General features: G+C 42.3%; 1 protein-coding gene and 1 non-coding gene across 5 annotated transcripts in view; both read right to left on the bottom strand.

Moving 5' to 3' along the window:
* Positions 1–574: 574 nt before the first annotated feature.
* htt (huntingtin) overlaps positions 575–19,281 on the bottom strand; it is a 32,536-nt gene continuing 13,829 nt past the window's right edge. For 2 of the 4 annotated variants that reach the window (XM_068588528.1, XM_068588526.1), the window contains 37 exons: positions 18,690–18,913; positions 18,496–18,574; positions 18,174–18,335; positions 18,028–18,083; positions 17,374–17,522; positions 16,979–17,115; positions 16,769–16,885; positions 15,792–15,914; positions 14,963–15,222; positions 14,598–14,740; positions 14,260–14,488; positions 13,936–14,077; positions 13,638–13,817; positions 13,253–13,429; positions 12,566–12,642; positions 11,996–12,131; positions 11,747–11,869; positions 11,421–11,628; positions 10,977–11,122; positions 10,429–10,606; positions 9,600–9,701; positions 9,254–9,438; positions 9,046–9,172; positions 8,750–8,853; positions 8,449–8,603; positions 8,218–8,357; positions 7,829–7,911; positions 7,604–7,734; positions 7,389–7,521; positions 6,988–7,143; positions 6,144–6,334; positions 5,691–5,805; positions 5,088–5,301; positions 3,527–3,635; positions 3,163–3,325; positions 2,279–2,439; positions 575–2,140 (listed from right to left, as the gene is read on the bottom strand). In XM_068588528.1, the coding sequence (XP_068444629.1) occupies positions 1,927–2,140; positions 2,279–2,439; positions 3,163–3,325; positions 3,527–3,635; positions 5,088–5,301; positions 5,691–5,805; positions 6,144–6,334; positions 6,988–7,143; positions 7,389–7,521; positions 7,604–7,734; positions 7,829–7,911; positions 8,218–8,357; positions 8,449–8,603; positions 8,750–8,853; positions 9,046–9,172; positions 9,254–9,438; positions 9,600–9,701; positions 10,429–10,606; positions 10,977–11,122; positions 11,421–11,628; positions 11,747–11,869; positions 11,996–12,131; positions 12,566–12,642; positions 13,253–13,429; positions 13,638–13,817; positions 13,936–14,077; positions 14,260–14,488; positions 14,598–14,740; positions 14,963–15,222; positions 15,792–15,914; positions 16,769–16,885; positions 16,979–17,115; positions 17,374–17,522; positions 18,028–18,083; positions 18,174–18,335; positions 18,496–18,574; positions 18,690–18,913 (5,529 nt within the window). In that variant the 3' untranslated portion in view covers positions 575–1,926. Of the gene's footprint in view, positions 2,141–2,278; positions 2,440–3,162; positions 3,326–3,526; positions 3,636–5,087; positions 5,302–5,690; positions 5,806–6,143; positions 6,335–6,987; positions 7,144–7,388; positions 7,522–7,603; positions 7,735–7,828; positions 7,915–8,217; positions 8,358–8,448; positions 8,604–8,749; positions 8,854–9,045; positions 9,173–9,253; positions 9,439–9,599; positions 9,702–10,428; positions 10,607–10,976; positions 11,123–11,420; positions 11,629–11,746; positions 11,870–11,995; positions 12,132–12,565; positions 12,643–13,252; positions 13,430–13,637; positions 13,818–13,935; positions 14,078–14,259; positions 14,489–14,597; positions 14,741–14,962; positions 15,223–15,791; positions 15,915–16,768; positions 16,886–16,978; positions 17,116–17,373; positions 17,523–18,027; positions 18,084–18,173; positions 18,336–18,495; positions 18,575–18,689; positions 18,914–19,281 lie in introns of all 4 variants that reach the window. The other 2 variants (XM_068588527.1, XM_068588525.1) reach the window with 1 other exon arrangement.
* LOC137793366 (small Cajal body-specific RNA 14) lies at positions 16,098–16,227 on the bottom strand. The gene has a single exon (XR_011078210.1). It is a non-coding gene; the product is annotated as a small Cajal body-specific RNA 14 (non-coding RNA).

Raw genomic sequence — 19,281 nt, forward strand, 5'->3', positions numbered from 1 at the left:
CTTTGCATATCAAGACAGCGCCTAACATCAATATGAGAGGAACTTCCAACTGTTTAAGTGCTGGGTGTATTTAATATTCTGCACAATGACAATGAAATGTTTATCAATCTTGAACAGAGACAAAACAATATTTAAAGCTCAACAAAAAACAGAAAACTCCCGCTGTCCCGTGGCATTACCTTGCTACACTTCGTCGTCTGTTGATTTGTCAAAGCTGTTGTTGGTCTCTAAGGTTACAAGGCTCCCTTTGGATTGTGTCGCATCTCTTCCACACAACAGTCATAGAAATCGCACTCACAGAAGTACAGTATTAAGGACGATGCAAGAAAATAGCAGTAATACTAAGCATGCTTTCAAGCTTTCAGTGTACAGGACATACATATATTCAGTCTTTATCTAAGGCAAGTGTATGTACAGAGTAACGCCGCCCAGCACACTCCCAGGCAACTCGAGGTCTTCAATAAAATACTCAAAGCTTTCTGCATTTCTCACAACGCTCTGCTGATTCACTTATTTTTAGTTTTCTGATCATGTATGTGGTAAAACAGTCAGACAAGAACATTATCTTACTGTCCATGTTAAGATATTTCATCTTTATGGTTTGGATTTTATCATGCACCATGGCTTTCATATAACTTTACAATTACTTACCCCCCACAACGTACGAAGGTAACTCCATTTAAAGATGACTGCAAATTACACCCAGTCTTATGACAACAACAAAAGTCACATTTTACATCCTGAGAATTTAAAAAGTACAAGAAGTCATTCAGTGGTACAGGGGAGCATACGAGACTTGAATGCCATATTTAAAAAAAACTAGACAGATATAAGCAGTAAGATACAAATCATAGGAGGAAATGCTTCTCCCCCTGCTACTGGTTAAAATAGACGTCACTGCAATTTTGGTATCTTGCGTGCTTGACATTTCTCCCCATCTTAAATGTTATATGGGCCCTTACAGTTAAAACAGTGTCTAATTAGATGATGTTACACCTTCCAGTATATACCCGTCTAATGCTTTGTCCACTCAATATAACATCCAGGCTAGCCCACTGCACAGACGCATACATTAAAACAACTTGTGCAAACAAGTTGCCCTTTCTGCAGTGACATATCACAACATCCATCCTCTGGTTCTCAGTCATTGGAAGGAAGAAGAAAATACTATGGCTATTAGTGATCATTCTTACACATAAAATATTTACTATTTAACTTGTGTGCATCAGAGAATGAAAACAAGTAACTTAAATATAAAAATGGTTGATTGACAACATTAAGCAGGCATTTCTGACCTGTTGTGTGTCAGCCCATTGTCCTAAACACACCGGAAGCAATCTTTAACAGAACACACTGAAAAATAGATGCATTGAAACTTTAAATATAGTAAATACTTTGCATTTTCTATTTTTTTTCTCTCTATTTTACTTTACTGACATCACAATACTCAAGCAAGTCCTCAGGAAAATAAACAAATCCAATGTTTGTTTTAAGGATTTTCTCTTTATAAGTTTCTAATCAAGGTGGAGGAGGTGGTGTTCAAGGTGCTGTCTTTCATCTCGAGGAATGGTCTCTGGAAGAGCAACAGTTTGGAGGTTTGGCAGCGAGTGGCCTTTATGTAGGTGCTCTTCAGACAATCCTTTAACATACACTGTATTACTGACGGTTTTTCATAATGCTCACTCCACTAAAATCATCCTGGTGCCTCCAGGTGTTCTACTCATTTCTCATCAGTGTAAAGGAGGGAAAGGGGTGAGGCTACAGTATATTTTCTAATGAAACATTCTGTTCGTCCCCTTCATTGCAACTCAAGGAGGAAGTGTACGACATGGTCATATAATTTCTCACTCTAATTTACTTTTCTCCCTGTGCTCCATCCCCCCCGGTCTCTCCATGTGCCTTCATGTCCTTCCCAGTCTGTCGCCCTCAGAGTGATGTGTCTTGGTGGATGGACTGCAGACAGCCCAGCAGCTGGTAATAAGGGCTGCCTGGCGAGGCCACTGTCTCAAACACAGACTGGAAAGCCCTCCGGTCCAGCTCCTCGTCAATCTGGTGCCGGTAGAAATCCATAGCCACCAGACAGAACAGGTTAACGTCCACCACCTCACTGGAGCCCATTCGGCTGATCACGTGTGGCAGTCTGGTTTGAAAGCGGGAAGTTAAGGACAACACTATAAGCTGTACATTTACACTTTTCTGCTACTTCCCCATATACATCATATATACACATACATACAACCCAGTCACAGTCCTGCTAATAGGATTAATGGAAGGATACAGGGCAGAGATCCACTGGGAGGTGGAAGCAGAGACAAAGAAACAGGAGAGGCTCCACATGGCCATGGCCACAGGTGTCCTCTGAGTGAAGTTGGACAAGGAGAGCAGCACCCAGTCTCGTACCATAGAAGACTGGCCTGTGGCATGGAGGGTCTGGAAAACCTGGAGGTGGGTGCACAGCAAAGAGAAAAGGAAGACAAGGAGGAACTTAGACAAAGACAAATATATTCAGATGACTACCAAAACAATATCTCTTCAAATTTGATTTTGCAAGATGTGCAAGGTGACAAATTATCTTACAAAAGCATCATCAACTTGTGTTTAAATTCCTGTTAAATTGCTGTTGTTTTTGAAAAAAATGCAGCAGCTGATTCTCAAATGTTTTCCCCCAAAAAATTAGCTCAAAACTAAGCCGGAAAGATTTAGGCTGGTTTTGTGAAGCAGCACAACATGTTCATGGATAACGTCTATGTCAATCCTGCTGCTGCATATACAGTACTTTTCTACTCAAAAGTCTAATAACAGATCTCAAGTAAACATTCTTTTAAATCCCTGAACAACAACTGGAAAGCACTCTTTGCTCCAGCTTCATGTTGTCTTGGCAACCCATTGTCTGATTCGACAACAAAGGCGCTGGCTGCGGCGGTCAAAACAAAAAAAGGTACAGAGTAACAACTTTACTGAGACTGGACTTCTCCATACAAGAAGCTAACTTTGCAGCATTTCTGTGGCCAAAGACTTGGATTTAACAATACAAGAACAATAGAATAATGAATAATCTGATTTGGGTGAACCTCATGTACAGAAGATGATTTAGATTTTTATTGTTTGGCTTAAAATGCAGAAATGATGATTCAACGATCATTTGCATGTCCTGCTGCTAACCTTGTAGACGACAGCGGCCATAAATTGTGGATACGGTTGCTGATTGGACAGGAACTCTCCGATGACTTTGTTCATGACGTCCTGTGGCGGGAAGAAGTCGTCCAGAAACTGGGGCAGAATCCTGGACACCACCCGAGCCTCGCTGGGTAAACCTTTCCGGATCCTGCAAACAGGAAATGCCGGAAGAGATCACGATGATGGTAAACAGAACAAGTGTTGCTACTGACACCACAAACCCATAGGTTAGGTGGGTCAAAGATGAGTGCAAGAAGCTGCAAATTTAAGAGTCAAGTGTGTGTTTTGGTTATTTAATTAAACTATGTGCATTATTTGTACGATGGAGGGTGTGCGAGTGTGTGTTTACCTGTCGAAGAGCACAGAGACCCTCTCCATGGCAACAATAATCGACTCGCTGTCCGGGGCCTGCGGGTCAGAGTGGGCGGGGCGACTGGCAGGGCTGGCTTTCTCTTTTCCTGAGGAGAAACCAACATGACCGGCCGTGACGCCCACCGCCTCTGCTACGGCAGAGCCAGAGTCAACCTGACCTCTAACCCCTGTCACGTCTGAACCAGACGCAAGCACCGCTGAGAGGGCGAGAGGGGGATGGAGGGGATGGGGGGGGAGGTGCACCGGTTGAACCAGTGGGGGAGACGTTAGAGTGGACACTGATATCACAATGTTCTGATCAGAATTTAGTCGAACTTGAACAGAAAATGGGTGAAATTATGGGAGCTACCTTCAGTCATATCACCTTTTTAAGAAGTAGGTTTTAGGTCAGTGACTGGTGCTTAAAGTATTAGGAGAGATTTTCAATGCCATGTTTCCTGGCTACATTACGTCCTAGATTACACTCTTCTGTGACCTAAAATGTGGTGCAGCTTTCTTTGCTGTCCTGCACATAAAGAGAGGTATGTCCAAGGTTATAACTCAAGTTTGCCTTTTCAAGAGCCGGGCTTCACTCAAAGGATTTGTTGGCTAGCTCTTGGCAAAAAAAAAAGTGTTATTTAGCCAGTCATATGGACAATACTCAAAAGGTTGCTAGAGTTAGTAGGGGACGACGTAGGGGTTAGAGGTAGGGTATATCAGAAGTATGTATAGAACACATGTATCACATGCAGAAAGCGAGCAGTTTTGTTGTTTAATGTTGTCACAGGCATCATTACAGGGTTGGTAGAGGCTTTCAAAAAAGAGGTATCTTATGCTGTGAAGAGAGATTTAAATTGTTTCTATTGCATGATAATGTTGCATGATAAGGTTCAAGCAAGTAAATGGAGCTGTAACTGACAGATACATTAACAATTGTAGTAATAGTGTGTACTGTTAGCTGCATGCAATGGTAACATGCACAACATGCGTGAACTAATGAGTTAGTATGTCAATGGACTTTAAAGAAGCAATACAGTCCTTCCTAATTCTTATGATAGTCCCAGTTCGGCCGCATAACATTCCTTGTAAAGTCACCTTTTGCTATGAGGGACATAGTAAAGGGACAAACCAGCAGAAGCCAAAAATGTAATTGAAATGGATGATTGAAAAGGATACCACTAAATTTTACTATCCATACCATCTGAAAGGAATGACTCTTGGATGAGAGAACAGGAAATAAATGGGACACATCCTCACTGAAGCTGATGCAGTGCTTAACTTAGTTAAAGCTTGCAGAGCTTTACGTTTTAACCAGTACTAAATAACAATACCCTAGTAGGATTAACGAATCGTAAACTAGTCTACGGCTATTTAGAGTTCCCATGCAGGAGAGTTAGCCAGCTAGCTCAACCCTATGATGAGTTTGCAGTGGATTGAGAAAGTCCCAATAGCAGTAATGAAAGCACCAGTTCTTATCCAGTACATGCAGTTGATTTAGGCCGAATGCAGGATGCCACATTGTACTTGTGGTGCATCAGTCGTGTTAGAGCCCTTCTTACCGGTATACATGCAGGTGAGCATGAGGCCCAAGGCGGCCATGGCTCTGTGTGGCGACGGCATGTTGACTCTCTCCACGCTGAGTTTGACCAGCGCTTCTCCGTCCACACGTGACAACTGCTCCGACAGCAGGAGACGCTCCAGACCACGCAGCACACAATGATAGATGACGGAGGGAGTGGAGTCCTCGCTGGCCGACACCATCACACCACACAACTGGAAGACAGCAACAAAAACAGGACAGAGAGGTAGACATTTTTACAAAGAGGAAAAAGAAAAGGATGCATAATTCTAGACACGGTAAAGAGGAACACAAGCATATCAAATAATTAATAATCATGAGTTTCACATTTCAAATGTTATTTTAATGCATAGAGTGATTGTGACAGAAATCTAAATTGAGTTTTTATTTTTTTCAAATAAAAAGTAAATAACTTTCAAAAGTAAAACAAATAAAAAACTACATCATTTTGATTTGTTTATTGCATAGACTGATTGTGACAAACACATTTGAAAAATGCTGTTTTTGTCCAATTTTCTTTTTGTTGTCCTCTGCAATGGTGCCTTGTGAAGTTCATGTTATTTCTCACACAGGGAATGTTTACCTGTATGATTCCAGCCATAAACTCAGCTCCTACATCCAGAGGGTAGTTCTCCATCATGTAGAAGGCCACGGCACACATTACCAATACATGCTGCTGGTTATGCAGGTTTACACAGCTGCATTGCACAAAGAGAGGAGATGTACAGAGTGAGTGAAACTAAATGAAGATAGAAAGGTCAGAAGTTGGTTTGCTTGAAAGGTGATGGGCAGCAGCTAGTGGCCAAATGCTGCACTGCACTCTTGGTCCTTATCTCAGCTCAAAAGATTTTTTCTGACAAAGGCAAATCGTGACTAGTATTGTAATCTGCACTCGCCCATAAAACTACATCTAAAAACAAATTACAGTGCAGGAGAGTCACCCACTGCCAATAAACACATTTGCCCCACCATTCATCATCAGCTGATTAGATGATATGATGATGATGAAATGAAGTCAGTGTTTTTGAGTACTCACTGAGCGATAGCCCTGAGGTTGGACAGAAGGTACTCGGAGACAGTGGGGATAAGCTGTTTGGCTGTGTCATCCAGAAGGTCACACTCCAACACATACAGCACTCCATGCAGAGCTCCCATGCGGCTGGGTAGGTGAGTGCTGCGCAGGGTCGTTTCCAACAAGCGACAAACAGGTTCCGCTATTGCTTTGTCCTACAAATATAGATTTAGATTATTAATACACTTAAGCAATAGTTCACTGGGGTTGTCACCCCTGCACTTTATATGGGGCCAAACACAACCCAAGCTGTGCTAAAATGACATCATGGCCTAAAGTGAGTTCTTGCTTTTATAAAAACGGTCATCAAGTATGCAATATTTGCGAAAATTTGCAACTCTTTTGGTGTGAACGCAGCATCAGTAGGATGACTTTTATAACTTGGCCTGTCTTTACTTGTTAGGTGGAGGTTTGTTGCCTGGCATCGAATGGAGAATGTTGCTCCACTTTCTCCGGGATAGGAGAGGTTTCACTCTTACAGCCAAAATCTTTCTTGTTTCAAGATCCACATCAGATAGGTGCTTGTGGAGGCAGTGGTAAGTGTATTGCCGCTGACTTCCTGCTTCTTTCCATTTTGGAGCAAGATTTAGCAGCTAACCTTATTACTTTGTATAAGTAACCTGTTCCCTGTTGGCAGAAGTGCTGAGTAATGAGACGTGATAGCTGAAATGTGATTATTATGTTGGGTAAAAAAAAAAAGATATATAAAGATTGCTTTATTTGAGCTACGCCATTTTATAATGTAGAACATTAGATGAGGGATTAATTGTACACAACCTTGCAACATCAATCACACAGTCATACTCACCATTCCCAGTACTGCAGCTGCCTTGCAGATAGCAGGTACCAGGTATTGATTAAGAATCTCATCCTCCGGTGGGTGGAGCTTCTGCAGTTCCATCAGGGTGGAGAACATCATGTCAAACTGGTTCCTCTCTGTGAACAGGTCCGACACCGCCAGCAGCTACAGAGGAGGATAAGAGGGGAAAGACACCAAAGAGTGAGAAGAGCGCTGACCCCATTTCTCATGGATCCCTTCAACCATTTCTTCTTTTCCCAGAACAGACAAGCAGGTGTGGATTTTTATCATCCGCTATCAAGAGAGAAAAACTAGTGTATTTGTCTCGAGAGTAACTTGAAAACTCAGTAGTTTTAGGCAATTCTACACCGATGGCAAAAGGATAACCAAGCGTGTGCAACGCAGCTCACCGATCGGACCACTTCACTGACGAGTATGGTTGGGGTCTTCCTGTTACTTGGGGAGCCAGGGATCAGCCACTGGCTGTACAGCTCCAGTAGAAACTGGGAACATGAATGAATGTCCACACCTGCACGATGCTTCCTAAAAGCACAGATGGACAGTAATAAGTGCATTCTTGATTCAGTGCATGTGTTAAGACTGAAGAATTGTCTATTTGTCTGACCTAGAGTTGATAGGAGATACAGGCGGGGAGGTGGGCGCTGGAGTGTCCGCTTCATCGTCTTCATCCTCACCCCATTCTTCCTCTCTCAGTGGGGTGATGTTGTTTCCTAACCACACCGAGTGAATTGAGACCTGGGGAAAGCGAGCGAAAAGAATAAAAACATTTAACACATTGTTCCTCAAGCTTAATTTTATCCACTTGTTGCTCCTGTTATGCATCCCGAACCTGTCCCAGTTTGTAGTCCATGTTGCCCAATTCCCTCTCTGTGTTGATCTGAAGCAGCAGCTTCTCATGGCTGATCAGTGTGCCTGCTGAAACAGTAAGAAATAAAAGAACTTAATTATCCTAAAGGAAATTTTTGTGCCAATAACTAATCAAGGATTACAACAGAAGAATAATAAGAACAATAGAATAACAATATAAACGATAGCATAATGAGTATTAAGAGTATGAGAAGTAGTTATCACACTAGAGCAAAATAAAATAGAAATACAAGTAGGGTATATATAGCTATAAAAAAACAAACAAACAAAAATAAATTAAGATCAGCGTCAAGAGTAGGTGCAGTAGCTTGAGATTGAGGATTGAGAGACTGAATGAATGTTATGCGTTACCAGCTGAGGCTGCCGATAGAGAGGGCACAGGGTCCCAGGCGTGGTACGGATGGTGTGTATGAACATTGTCTCTCTTAGACACAAGAGCCTGAATCTCTCTCTCCACCTCGCCCCTAATCACTGCAAGTTTCCTTCCAAAGCTGGGAACATGCACACAGAAAATGTCAAATATCACTGCATGCATATTCTGGGCACTTAAATGGAATAAATATAAAACAGATGCATCGCTACCGTGTTTCCAGTGCTTTCAGGCTCTTATTGCGAGGCTGCTGTTCCAGACAGCTGACTGCAGGGTTGCCAGCAGTGGGCAGGGTCATGGCACTCAGCACCAGGCTGGTGATGGCCTGCACCGCTAACACATTCAATTGGGTACGCTCCAAGTCCTCCTAGAGACAAAAAGAGAAACACAGAAATTGCTGGCATGTTTCTCATTAAAGTAAATAATTGTGCGAGTGCTTATACAAGAGGGGAGAGTTGTGGAGTTGCATCAACCTCACAAACCAGGATCTGAACAATATTTTTGCACGTATACCTCCTGCTGCACCTCCTCCTCCTGGTCCATAGTGATGGGTTGGGTGACCAGCACCCCCAGCAGTGTGGCCCAGGTCTCCTCAAACTGAGTCCTGCTGCTCCAGCCTAAACATGTAACAGAATAATTCATATGACAGAAATACATCCATCATTACATCTAAAATCTGATGTCTTGTGGCTATCAGATACTGCACTTGTGGAGTGATAGACATCAATACTAGGCAATTTCACTGTGATGATAAACGATAAGACAATTAAGGTGCAGTCCATCATATGACTGTTTGTGTGTTTCTGTACCCAGTGTGTTGATGCGGTAGAGGAACTCTCTGAAGACATCCTTTTCCTGCAGGAAGTCCACAGGGATCTCAGGCAGCGTTGTGCCGTACTCTCCTCCTGGCTGAGGGGACCAGCCCAGTTTCCAAACCTACAGACACACACAACATTTTATTAGACCATTATATCCATGTATACACACACGGAAGGATTACATTTTCCACATACTGACCAGTGGAGGTACTCGGGTGTAGCTGTTGACCAGAGGCAGTCGGGACAGACTGATGACAATGTTGCGCAAGGTTGGTGTGAGGAAAGCGGGGAACGCACTGTTTCTATGGTGACCAAGGGCAAGGATGCTCTGCAGGCCTTCCACCAGCTCTGCCATAATCTCACATGCTTTCCACTCGCACACGTCTGCAACATACAGGTGAAAGATTTGGGGCATATTCAACGGCAAATTCGACTCGGAACAAAGGACACCATTAGACATAAAACAGCATTGCAAAGCCCTGTAATACTAAAGAATAACATAAAACAATCCAGAGGTTTTACAGAAACAAAGTGCTTGTGCTTACGGTTAGCATGCGCAGAGTCAACTTCATCTGCTTCAGCATCCCGCTCTGACTTTGTCTTTTTCTTCTCTGGATGCAGAAGCTGGTCACCAGGACTCACAGCCACTGAGAGAGGCAAAGACACAACGTTTGGCCAAAATTGAAATAACACGCAGACGAAATCAAAGATACTTATTTTTCCAGTCAACTGTCGTATTATCGATCAATCTTGATTGTTTTGTTGTGAGTTGTTTAGTTTTACAGATGTTGGCTGTAAACATGTCTGCCTTTTCTCGATTGTAATGGACCAAATAATATTCTGCTTTCGTCGCTCAAAGTGCCTAAAAAATATATATTTGAAAATCGTCAATGTCTTTTCTACTAGAGACCCACAGATCAGTTTCCAGTAATATGGAGGAAGAATTTTCTTTCTACAAACTAGGATGCAGATGGAAGCGTGCATCTCTACTCGGAACTGCTTGCTCACTGAGCTAACAAACATGACAGCTCAGTCCAAGAGGACGCTATTAATGTACACATCTCGCGCCATCATGAGCACAAGCCTCTGTTCCATAAGTAGATGTTTTATGACAACACAAACTGTGGATTATCTTGAGTTACTGGGTCATGATTTCTGCAAAGGCACATCTTGATTTTGCTTCCAATCACCACACGCCAAGCTTCATCTCATGCCATCATATTGGTGAGAAGGCAGACATCTCACTCCAAAACAATCTGGATTGATAAATTGCACGACAGGTAAGAGTGAAAAAAAAAAAACTTTTGATTTTGCGGTGAACTTTAAAACTAAAATCATATAGGATGCATAGGCATGTCCCGGTGCCGTTCTCACCTGCAACCATGATGAGGTGCAGGCAGTAGATGAGGGAGCAGGTGTGCGTGGCGTACTCTGGGGTAGAGAGTCTGTTCCAGACGCAGGGCTGCTGCAGGGCCAAACACAGACAGCACAGAGCCCATTGCAGGTCCACGCTCAGGGGCAACTGGTTCTGGAGGAGACGCCACGCTATGACCTGGGAGAGGAAAGAGAAATACAAGATGAAGTGATCTCATCTAACATCAGAATAAAACTTGGGCGATAAAGATGAAAATGATGGGGTTTTAATTTATTAGCTTTATATTTTAACCAGTCAAAACTAGTCACTAAATATAATCACATACTTAAAGTCAAGATTAAATTGAAAAAATAAGCAGTTTTAGTTGTTTTAGGTTATATTCATGGTCATATTTTTGACCAATACATGCAACAAATATTATACTATCAGTGCAACTTATAACCCATTATTTAGTGGTCCAATACAATTCAAAGGATTTTAGTTGCATCAGTCTTGTACACTGCTGAAATATTCTGTTTTGGTGGGACTTTGATATGTAGTCTTTTACCTCGGCAGCAGTGCAGGTGAAAGTAGTGATGAGGTGTTCCTTATCAGAGGAGATATGTAGTGAGGAGGGCAGCTGGCTCACATTCAGAAGGTACTGGGACAGAGCTCTGCAGAGCGACAAAACCCTGGGGTAGAAACCTGGCTCATCTGAAAGATAGACAGCAAAGACATATTACTAAAACTGTAGTTGTAGAGGGAACATTCTCATACATTTGCTCATATTTAAGTTTCAAACAATCGTCTGGTTCATATACACAATGCAACCGCAATGCTTCAAATAACACATGTATGCTCAATAATAAGTTGTACAAAAGATAAAAATTTAAGAGAAATTATGCGATCAGAATCAGGACCATTTATTGCCTATTGATCTGACAGTATACAAAATGATATACTTCTAACGTGTGTTTTTTTTTAATCCACCCATCTCTCCTCCCACTCTCACCATACACAGCAGCTAGTTGGATCCAGTATGGCTGTGACTCGGCAGGCGGCACGAAGGACTGGTGGGGGAAAGGAAGTGACCCGGTGACCCCTGCAAGCCGCTCGAGGGTCACTTGCAGAGCGGTCTCCAACAAGAGCAACCCCTGACCTCGTGCTAACCGCTGCATCCCCATACTGAGACATGGGCACAGCAGGCTTAAGTTGAACTCCTGGGGAGTGGTGGGGTGGAAGGTTAGGTTCAGATGCAACATATTCAAATTTGAATGATTCAATATGATATAAAATATTTATCCAGAGGTCTGATCTGGGCACTATAGTCTGTGTCACCTTGCAGCTCATGATGTCAAAGAGGTCAGTCGGCGGTAGTTTGGTGAGGAGTTCTGTCGTCTCCAACAGGGAAACATCTCCACGAAGACAACACTGAGACTTTACCAGAGCCACGTACCACTCCTGAAAATAAATGTATTACTTCCTTTCTGAATTTCTTTACTTTGGAGGATCCATAGACACAGTAAAAAATAAAAATGTAAAAAAATAAAATAAAATAAAAATAAATTTAAAAAAAAAATCGCTCACCTTATCTGCAGAGACCAGCTCAGGGGCAGGTGGTGGATCCCCATCCAAGGGGTGTGTAGTCACAGGAGGTGTGGGGCTGCTGGTGCCAGCAACAGTGGCTCTGAATCTGTCCAGCAGGGAGTAAAACCTCTGATGCCTGCATTAAGAGAGATGAACAGAGGTTATGGGGGTTTCAAATTTCATAGAATTTTTTTTCTACGGTACATAAATTCCAAATCTTGCAGATATTTGTCACCCTGAATATCCCACTGAGAGCAGAGAATGTTAAATTACTTTCGTCTAACACGCGACATGGTACCCACTGATAGCGGTTCATACATGCATTATTTAGGGGAATTTAAGAAACAACAACAGCCTCAAAAAGTGCATAAACTTGGTTGCATATACTTTGGTTTGAGCAAATGGGCAATGCAATGTTTGACTTGGCTAGAATAATTGTTGTTTTTTATTTGTGATTATTATTTTGACATTTGTTCTGCTTTTTATTAGATACGAATAATTATACAATGTGCAACATAATACAAAAGTTTCAAACTTCCTCAAATTGATTGCAATACAGAAGAGCTTTACCTCTGAGCGAGGCCACTGGTCTGAAGGTATTCCTGGATCCTGTCCAGTTCCTCCACAGGCACCTGAGCTATACTGTTCTGCAGGATGGACGGACACAACAACACATGATCAACTTTAGAGAAAATTGACTGACAGCAGATATCTACTTCACCAAAATAGTTTTTATGTTGGCACTGAAGAAAGAAATCAACTTTTTTTTGGGTATATGTATTGAATTTATTTCCCATCCCACCATAAAAAGTGAGGGGAATCTGCTTGTAGTGAAACAAACAAGCTCACAGACAGACTGGAAGCTGTGATTAATCAATACAGTATACATATTACACCACAGTGGCGGCAGTCAGGGCCTCCTCTGACGGCCCAAACAGAATAACAAAGTTATAACTATTTTTTGTATTATAAATAAATAAATAAATAAATAAATTCATTCATTCATTCATTCATTCATTATTAATTAATTAAAAGTTATACAGCTGTCTTCATCTGTTCCTCTGCTCCTTCAGGCCTGTTGTATGGTAAACTGGCGTCTATCGGCGTCAATGTTTATTTTTTATATATTAAATAAAATTGGCAGACGTCAGAAATACTTTGAAAAATGCATTCAGTGGGGATTGGCCGTTATGGCTCATGATAAAATGGAATTTATGAAATGTCAAAAGAAAATGCTAACTAATCCAAAAGCTGTACCTGTAGTGTCTCAGCCAGCAGCATCTCCACTCTGCGACACGCCAGTGTGTCCACCATGCGAGCCAGAACCCTGAAGGGTGTACTGAGCAGCTTGTCCACATACAGCATCAGCAGGGAGCCAGACTGACTCAGGTGGATGCCTTCCAAACACTGCAGAGTCTTCTTCAACATCGTAGGCTGCAAAAGGAGGAGAGGAGTCAGTTAAAAAGGCGGCAAAGGGACGACCGAAGGAGAGCACTTGGCGACTAAATGAAAAGGTCAAATGATCATAAAAAGAAGAGCAACATTTTCAGTAGTGAGATGTACTGGGTGACTTTAACAGAGTAGGGAAAGAGTAGTTAGAGGGATGATGGAAAGGGGGGAAGCTATTAGAGAGTCATCTCACGGTACTGAGGTTGTCACAGCGGGACTGGATGGCCTGGATGAAGAGGCCGCTGGCAGCTGAGTTGCGGTGCACAGCGCTGATGAAATCCTGCACTGGAGGCTCATGAGAAAGACTGATGAGGTCCCGCACATGGTTGACAATCAGCCAGGTCAGATGCTCAGAGTCATGGAGGTTCTGACACTATTTTTTAGTGAGAAAAAGGCAAAATGAACGGAGGATTATGTAATCAAAACATTTTTGTGACCAATTCCAACGGTATTAAGCTGTTTTGAATGTCTAACACTCTTAAGACTCTCACCACGTAGTCACAGAAAAGGATGAGGGCTCCCCTGTGTACAATCTCTCGGTTGACCATAGCTAACCGTATCTCTGGCTTCTCCTCCTCTCCTTCCCCTGAGGAGTGAGGGCTGAGCAGCTTTGTGCTCGAGAGGCTGTGTCCCCTGAGAGAGAAGGATAGAGAGATGCAAAACCGTGCAAAAGGGATGTTTATCTTGGACAGTTTGTTGCACTACAAATAGATTTTGCTCCTTTTTAGTCTTGCAATTTATAATAATTATGTTTGTTTATGATACGATAAGTGTAGTGGAATTAAACATTGCCGAGGCACACCACCTGTTCTCACCTGGGTGTCTGGTGCACCTCAGCCCACCAGGAGTAGTTGGTGTAGTCGATGATGAGGAGGACCTGGCACCAAAGCAGCACAAGAGAGGGGTGGGTGGTGATCAGGCACTGCACCATGCTGTTCAGGCCCTCTAAGGGGTAAAACAGTGTGTCCTCGGTGCCAGTTTGTCCACCTCCACCCTCACCCTTTAACAGGCGGCTCGCTGCAGCTGTGATCCTGCGAAACATTCCTGAAAGAGAAAAAGGAAAAAACAAAAGAGGAAATGAGTAAAGTAAAAGACCAAAAATACATAAAATCATGCAACTGATTTGGTGAAATGCAATGAATTTCCTGCTCACCACTTTTGAAGACATGTATGAGACACATGAGCAGTGTGCCCAGCTGCTGGCAATAGAAGGTGTGTTGCTGCTCTGTAATGTCCACTTTAACCTGTCTGGAGGAAATGTCATCCAGCAACACTCCTACCAGCTGGAGCAGGAACCTGCAAAGAGGGAATGGTGACATAGGTTTATATTGTTAATGCTTTTATGTTTTTTTGTTTTTTTTACCAAGTGCCTTTGAGCACCTTTAAAAGTGCTATACAATTAAAATGTAATATTAATATAAGTGGAGTGAGAAGAGAAACAAAAGAGACTAAAAATTAAAGTCTGGAAAGGGCAAAAACATTCCTCAACCCTTACACACTAAAACTACAGCCACTAACCTGGCAAAGGTTTCCTCAGGTAGGGCCTTTTGTGCTTCACCAATAGGTTCCAGGTTTATGAGTGTGTCGGCAGTGGGTGGGTCACTTGGGGAGAGGCCCTGCTGATGCAGGCGACGGATTGTGTTGCAGGAGAGGAGATGCGGGGTGAGAGAGAGTTCGTGGACTCGTGACAGGACAATGTCCTCAGTGGACTGGGAGACGAGCACCCTGAGAACTGCCAGGATACCGGACACCCACAGCTGGACCGTAGCTACCGACGCCTTGAGGAGAAAAGGTTTGAGTTACAGTCACTTACCAAAAAGAAGACACTGTGTGGTAAAGGGACATTTTGGATTTTTTTTAAATGGGTTTGTATGAGGTAATTATCCAGAATCAGTGCAATGTCTAGCACACCCACAGGATGGAGAGACAGAAAACCAGCACTGGAGCAAAGTATAATGTACGGGTTTGGACGGGAGCAGCAGCAAAACATATTTTAGCCACCAAAAAGCAGACCCACCTAAAACTATCAATTTTAGCATAATGCTGTGTTCACACTAAACACAACGCAAGATTGACGCGTGACCAGATTACATGCCAATTCAATGCACAGAAAAGATGTTTGGTGCCCGTTTGGTGTGAACCAAATTACTATTTTTTTGTTGAAGAAGTCCAAAGAGCGTAGATGAATATTACCGTACATTTCTTTTCTCCAGTCTTCCTGTTTCTACTGAATGAGAAGACGTACCTCATACAACCCGATTTAAAAACATCTGAACTATTCCTTGAGCTAAATCAGACAGTCAAGTCTAAAGTCTTAATGCAGGTTCAAATATCAGATGAGTCTCACCATGGTCACCGGGATGGTGAACATACTCTTGAGCAGCATGTCTACAGGTCTGAGAGAGGAGGGCGCTACAGTCTCAAACAGAGTATTCAACACTCCCAACGCCTCTGGAGAGTCCAGGTGCATCTGTGAGGACACGAAAAACAACAAAAAAATTCAGTCTGCGATTTCTTTTAGTGATATATACAGTACTCCATTTATATAATTCCCCACAACGCAAAGCGTTACGTTTTGGGAATGTGTTGCATCTTGAAAGGCTCAGAACAGATGATGACACCCAGCTAGCATATAACAGCGTGCGTGTATAGAGATGTATGGAACCATCGCACAGGGAAACCGAAGACTTTTCAGGCCCTGTCGGAAGGAACCAGCCTCACTCTGCGTGGAGTCGCACCAGTTGCAGCACACTGCTCAGCGTTGCAACCATAAAGACTGCCACACCCACGCACATGCAATGAATGCGACAAGACAATAAATCTAAATCCACAAATAGATACATGAACGGTAGATTACGGACCTCTACACAAACTACAAGTATATTTACTCAATTCAACATTATTTTAGACACCTGGGTTGTAATTAATAAATACAATACGAGGACACCATCACACAGATAAAGTCATTGCAGTTCCATAGGTCATAGTGGTTAAAAGACAGGAGACATGTGTTGCAATGTTTTATAAAACAAGGGGAATGATTGTGTCACCTTGTTAAGACCATGATGATTACATTTCGTATGCAATCCATTGAAATTTGTACATACAATTCCTCAACACGGCATGAAAGGGAGGAACATCACAAGTCACAAACAGACATTTACTTGTCCATCTTGAATAAAATCACATTTTTGATAAGCAGACCATTTCATTTCATATATGTTGTAGTCTCATTGTCAAATAATATGTTTGTGTGCTCCAACATGTTTGATCTTACAGTATAAATAGCTTGATTTGGACTTCCACATAAAAGCCTTTCCCTACCTGCTGCTTAGCAATCATGGGAAGTATGACATCAGAAATCTGTCTGGACAATCTCTTCCATTTGTCCTCATTTTCTTTATGACACTGCTGCAGAACAAGGATGAACATCTCCAACACCTACACGTCAAAGCAAAAAGCAGAAAAAACATTTTCTGGAATGCTTTTTGACATTAGCATGCCGTGTCTGTTTGGATCCATTAGTGACAGTACCTGATGGTGTTGCACGAGTCTCAGCAGCATGGAGACCACCACTTCTTTCTGTGTTTCCAGCTCTTTGCCTGCATCTGCTTTGTTTGAGCCTCTCAACACAAATAGATCATGGACTATTGGCTGCAGGGCTGGGATGGCTGTGTAACAAGGAGGAAAATAAAATAAAATAGTTTCCAACTCTATATTCATGTCTGTTTTTATGATTCTGTTCATGGTGATTATAAGAAAAACAAACATGTGGGCTATACAGCTGCACTAAGGATGTGCTTTTAAGATAATGTGTTAGTTTAAAGTAATGTTTGGGAATGTAAAGTGAGAGTAAACTTCAGTGAAGTGTGTTTACAGGTAGAATAAATTATTATGTATGTTGTGCGTATTGCTTGAGTTCCTCTTACCGTGTGTGACAGCTTTCCTGCCGCTTGCCATGATGCCATCACAGAGCTGGATGATTTTGGGGATGCTGATTATCTGCTTGGAGTGGTAACGCTCATAAGACAGTAGCACCAGGAAGAAAAAGATGTTGGGAATGATGGCCTCCGAGTCTCTGTGCAGGAACAGGTATTATTTAGGTTACAGGACAGCGATGGAATATTTTAGCTAATCTACAGTTAAGTGGAAGCCAGATGTAAACATGTAGCCTGAGACACACATGGGTTCTGAAAATACCACATTGCATTACTCTTTAATAGGAGTTGTTAGAGCCAGGTGAGAGGGGTTTATGATTTAAGGAAAGCACTGGGTAAATGTAGTTCCTTATTTGAACACAGGGTGGCACATTCACTTCAAGAGGGCATATAAGGAAGTGCCAGGTGATGGTGACAGGTGTGTTTGTGGGCGGGAAGCACAAAAGATTTTGACCGTGCTCGTGTCAACTTGCTGATGTTTTATCACAGAATTAATGGCTAAAAGATACACATTGACCTGGACATTGGATTTGTTTGTGGCTGAACATGCGTCCAAACATGTTCTCCCGTTCGCCCACCTAGCGGCTCTAATACTTAAAATTGGTTATTGTAGGAGCCTTTACAGGAATCATAAAGAAAACTCACCTGAACTGTCCTACTTCAATGTACTCAAACTGCTTCAGGACAAATCCTATGAACACCTGAAACAGAAAATAAATCTTTCAGAGTGAGCTGAAGTTGAAGATGAACTAATGTAAAAGCATACGTGTGCGCTTTTTGTTGCGTTTTACCTGATCTGAGTCAAGCAGGCAGTAGTTGACTCTAAGCTGCACAAGTTGGGCGAGCAAGTCTAGTACTTGCCTCTGCAGGGCCACAGAGGTGCTGGTAGTGTACTGCTTCAAAGCTTTGATCACCAGTGGCTCAAAAAGACGAATGTGGTTGTGGATGGCATTCTGAAAACGTAAAGATGAGGCCCGAGCTTTCAGAACAACAGCAACTCACTCAAGCAATTAAGCAAATGGAAAAAGCACACTTTATAGAAAAACATTTGGTGTCTTAATCTTCACCGTTTTAGACAACTTTAACAAAAAAGAAATTAACAGAACGGTTTACCTTATCTCCTCTGTTGCGTGTTGCATTTGCAATATTGGACCTTAGCTGGTTGGATGCTTTTTGCATTACATCAAACCATCTAGAAGAGGAACAAGGCAACAGGTTCTGTAATGTTCAAACTGTATGTCTGCATATTTGTCTGGAAGCATGTTTTTCATGCTCCTGTGTATTATCTGTGTGGTGCTACAACTCACCCAGAGGTGTCATGCTCCTGTTCAGCCTGCACCATGTTACGAAGACTAGCATCAGCGAGAGCCTGGGTGAAGTGAGTGTACGGCGCCATGAAGCAGTAGTGGTAGAGGCCTGGTCGCAGGTTGGACGAGCCGAGACGGAGAGCCTTACCCTGGGAACGGCTGGGTCCACTCAAGACGCCTTCGCACTGTGAGGCCAGGTTTGTGCCAAAAAGGGTCTTCAATAGCTACAGACAGAGAGGTCTTAAGTTACTAAAAAATAAATACAATAGTTTGCAGTCCACTGTTATTTGGATATGTTAATTTTTAAAACAAACTTGATTGTACACTTTAAAATGTATTTTTCCATTAAGGCACATTTCTTCCGTTTGGATTCAATTACAGATGAAAATTCTCAAATTTAGCCTGGGATACGGTCCAAAATGAAACATATTCTTTATATGCAAAGTCAGTTCCTTTTCTTTGCACCAGAACATAGATAATCTCCAAGAGTGTCTTGTAGAATATTCCCCATAACCAGCTTTGTCTTAGTGTTTGAACCAACATCTGGTTGTTAAATGGTTTTACTTGTGATTTAATGATTAGTGTTGAATGA

The sequence above is a fragment of the Clinocottus analis genome, unplaced genomic scaffold (assembly GCF_023055335.1).
Source record: "Clinocottus analis isolate CAN_PGR_092001 unplaced genomic scaffold, fCliAna1.0.p SCAF_22, whole genome shotgun sequence".
In the NCBI taxonomy this organism is placed as follows: domain Eukaryota; kingdom Metazoa; phylum Chordata; class Actinopteri; order Perciformes; family Cottidae; genus Clinocottus; species Clinocottus analis.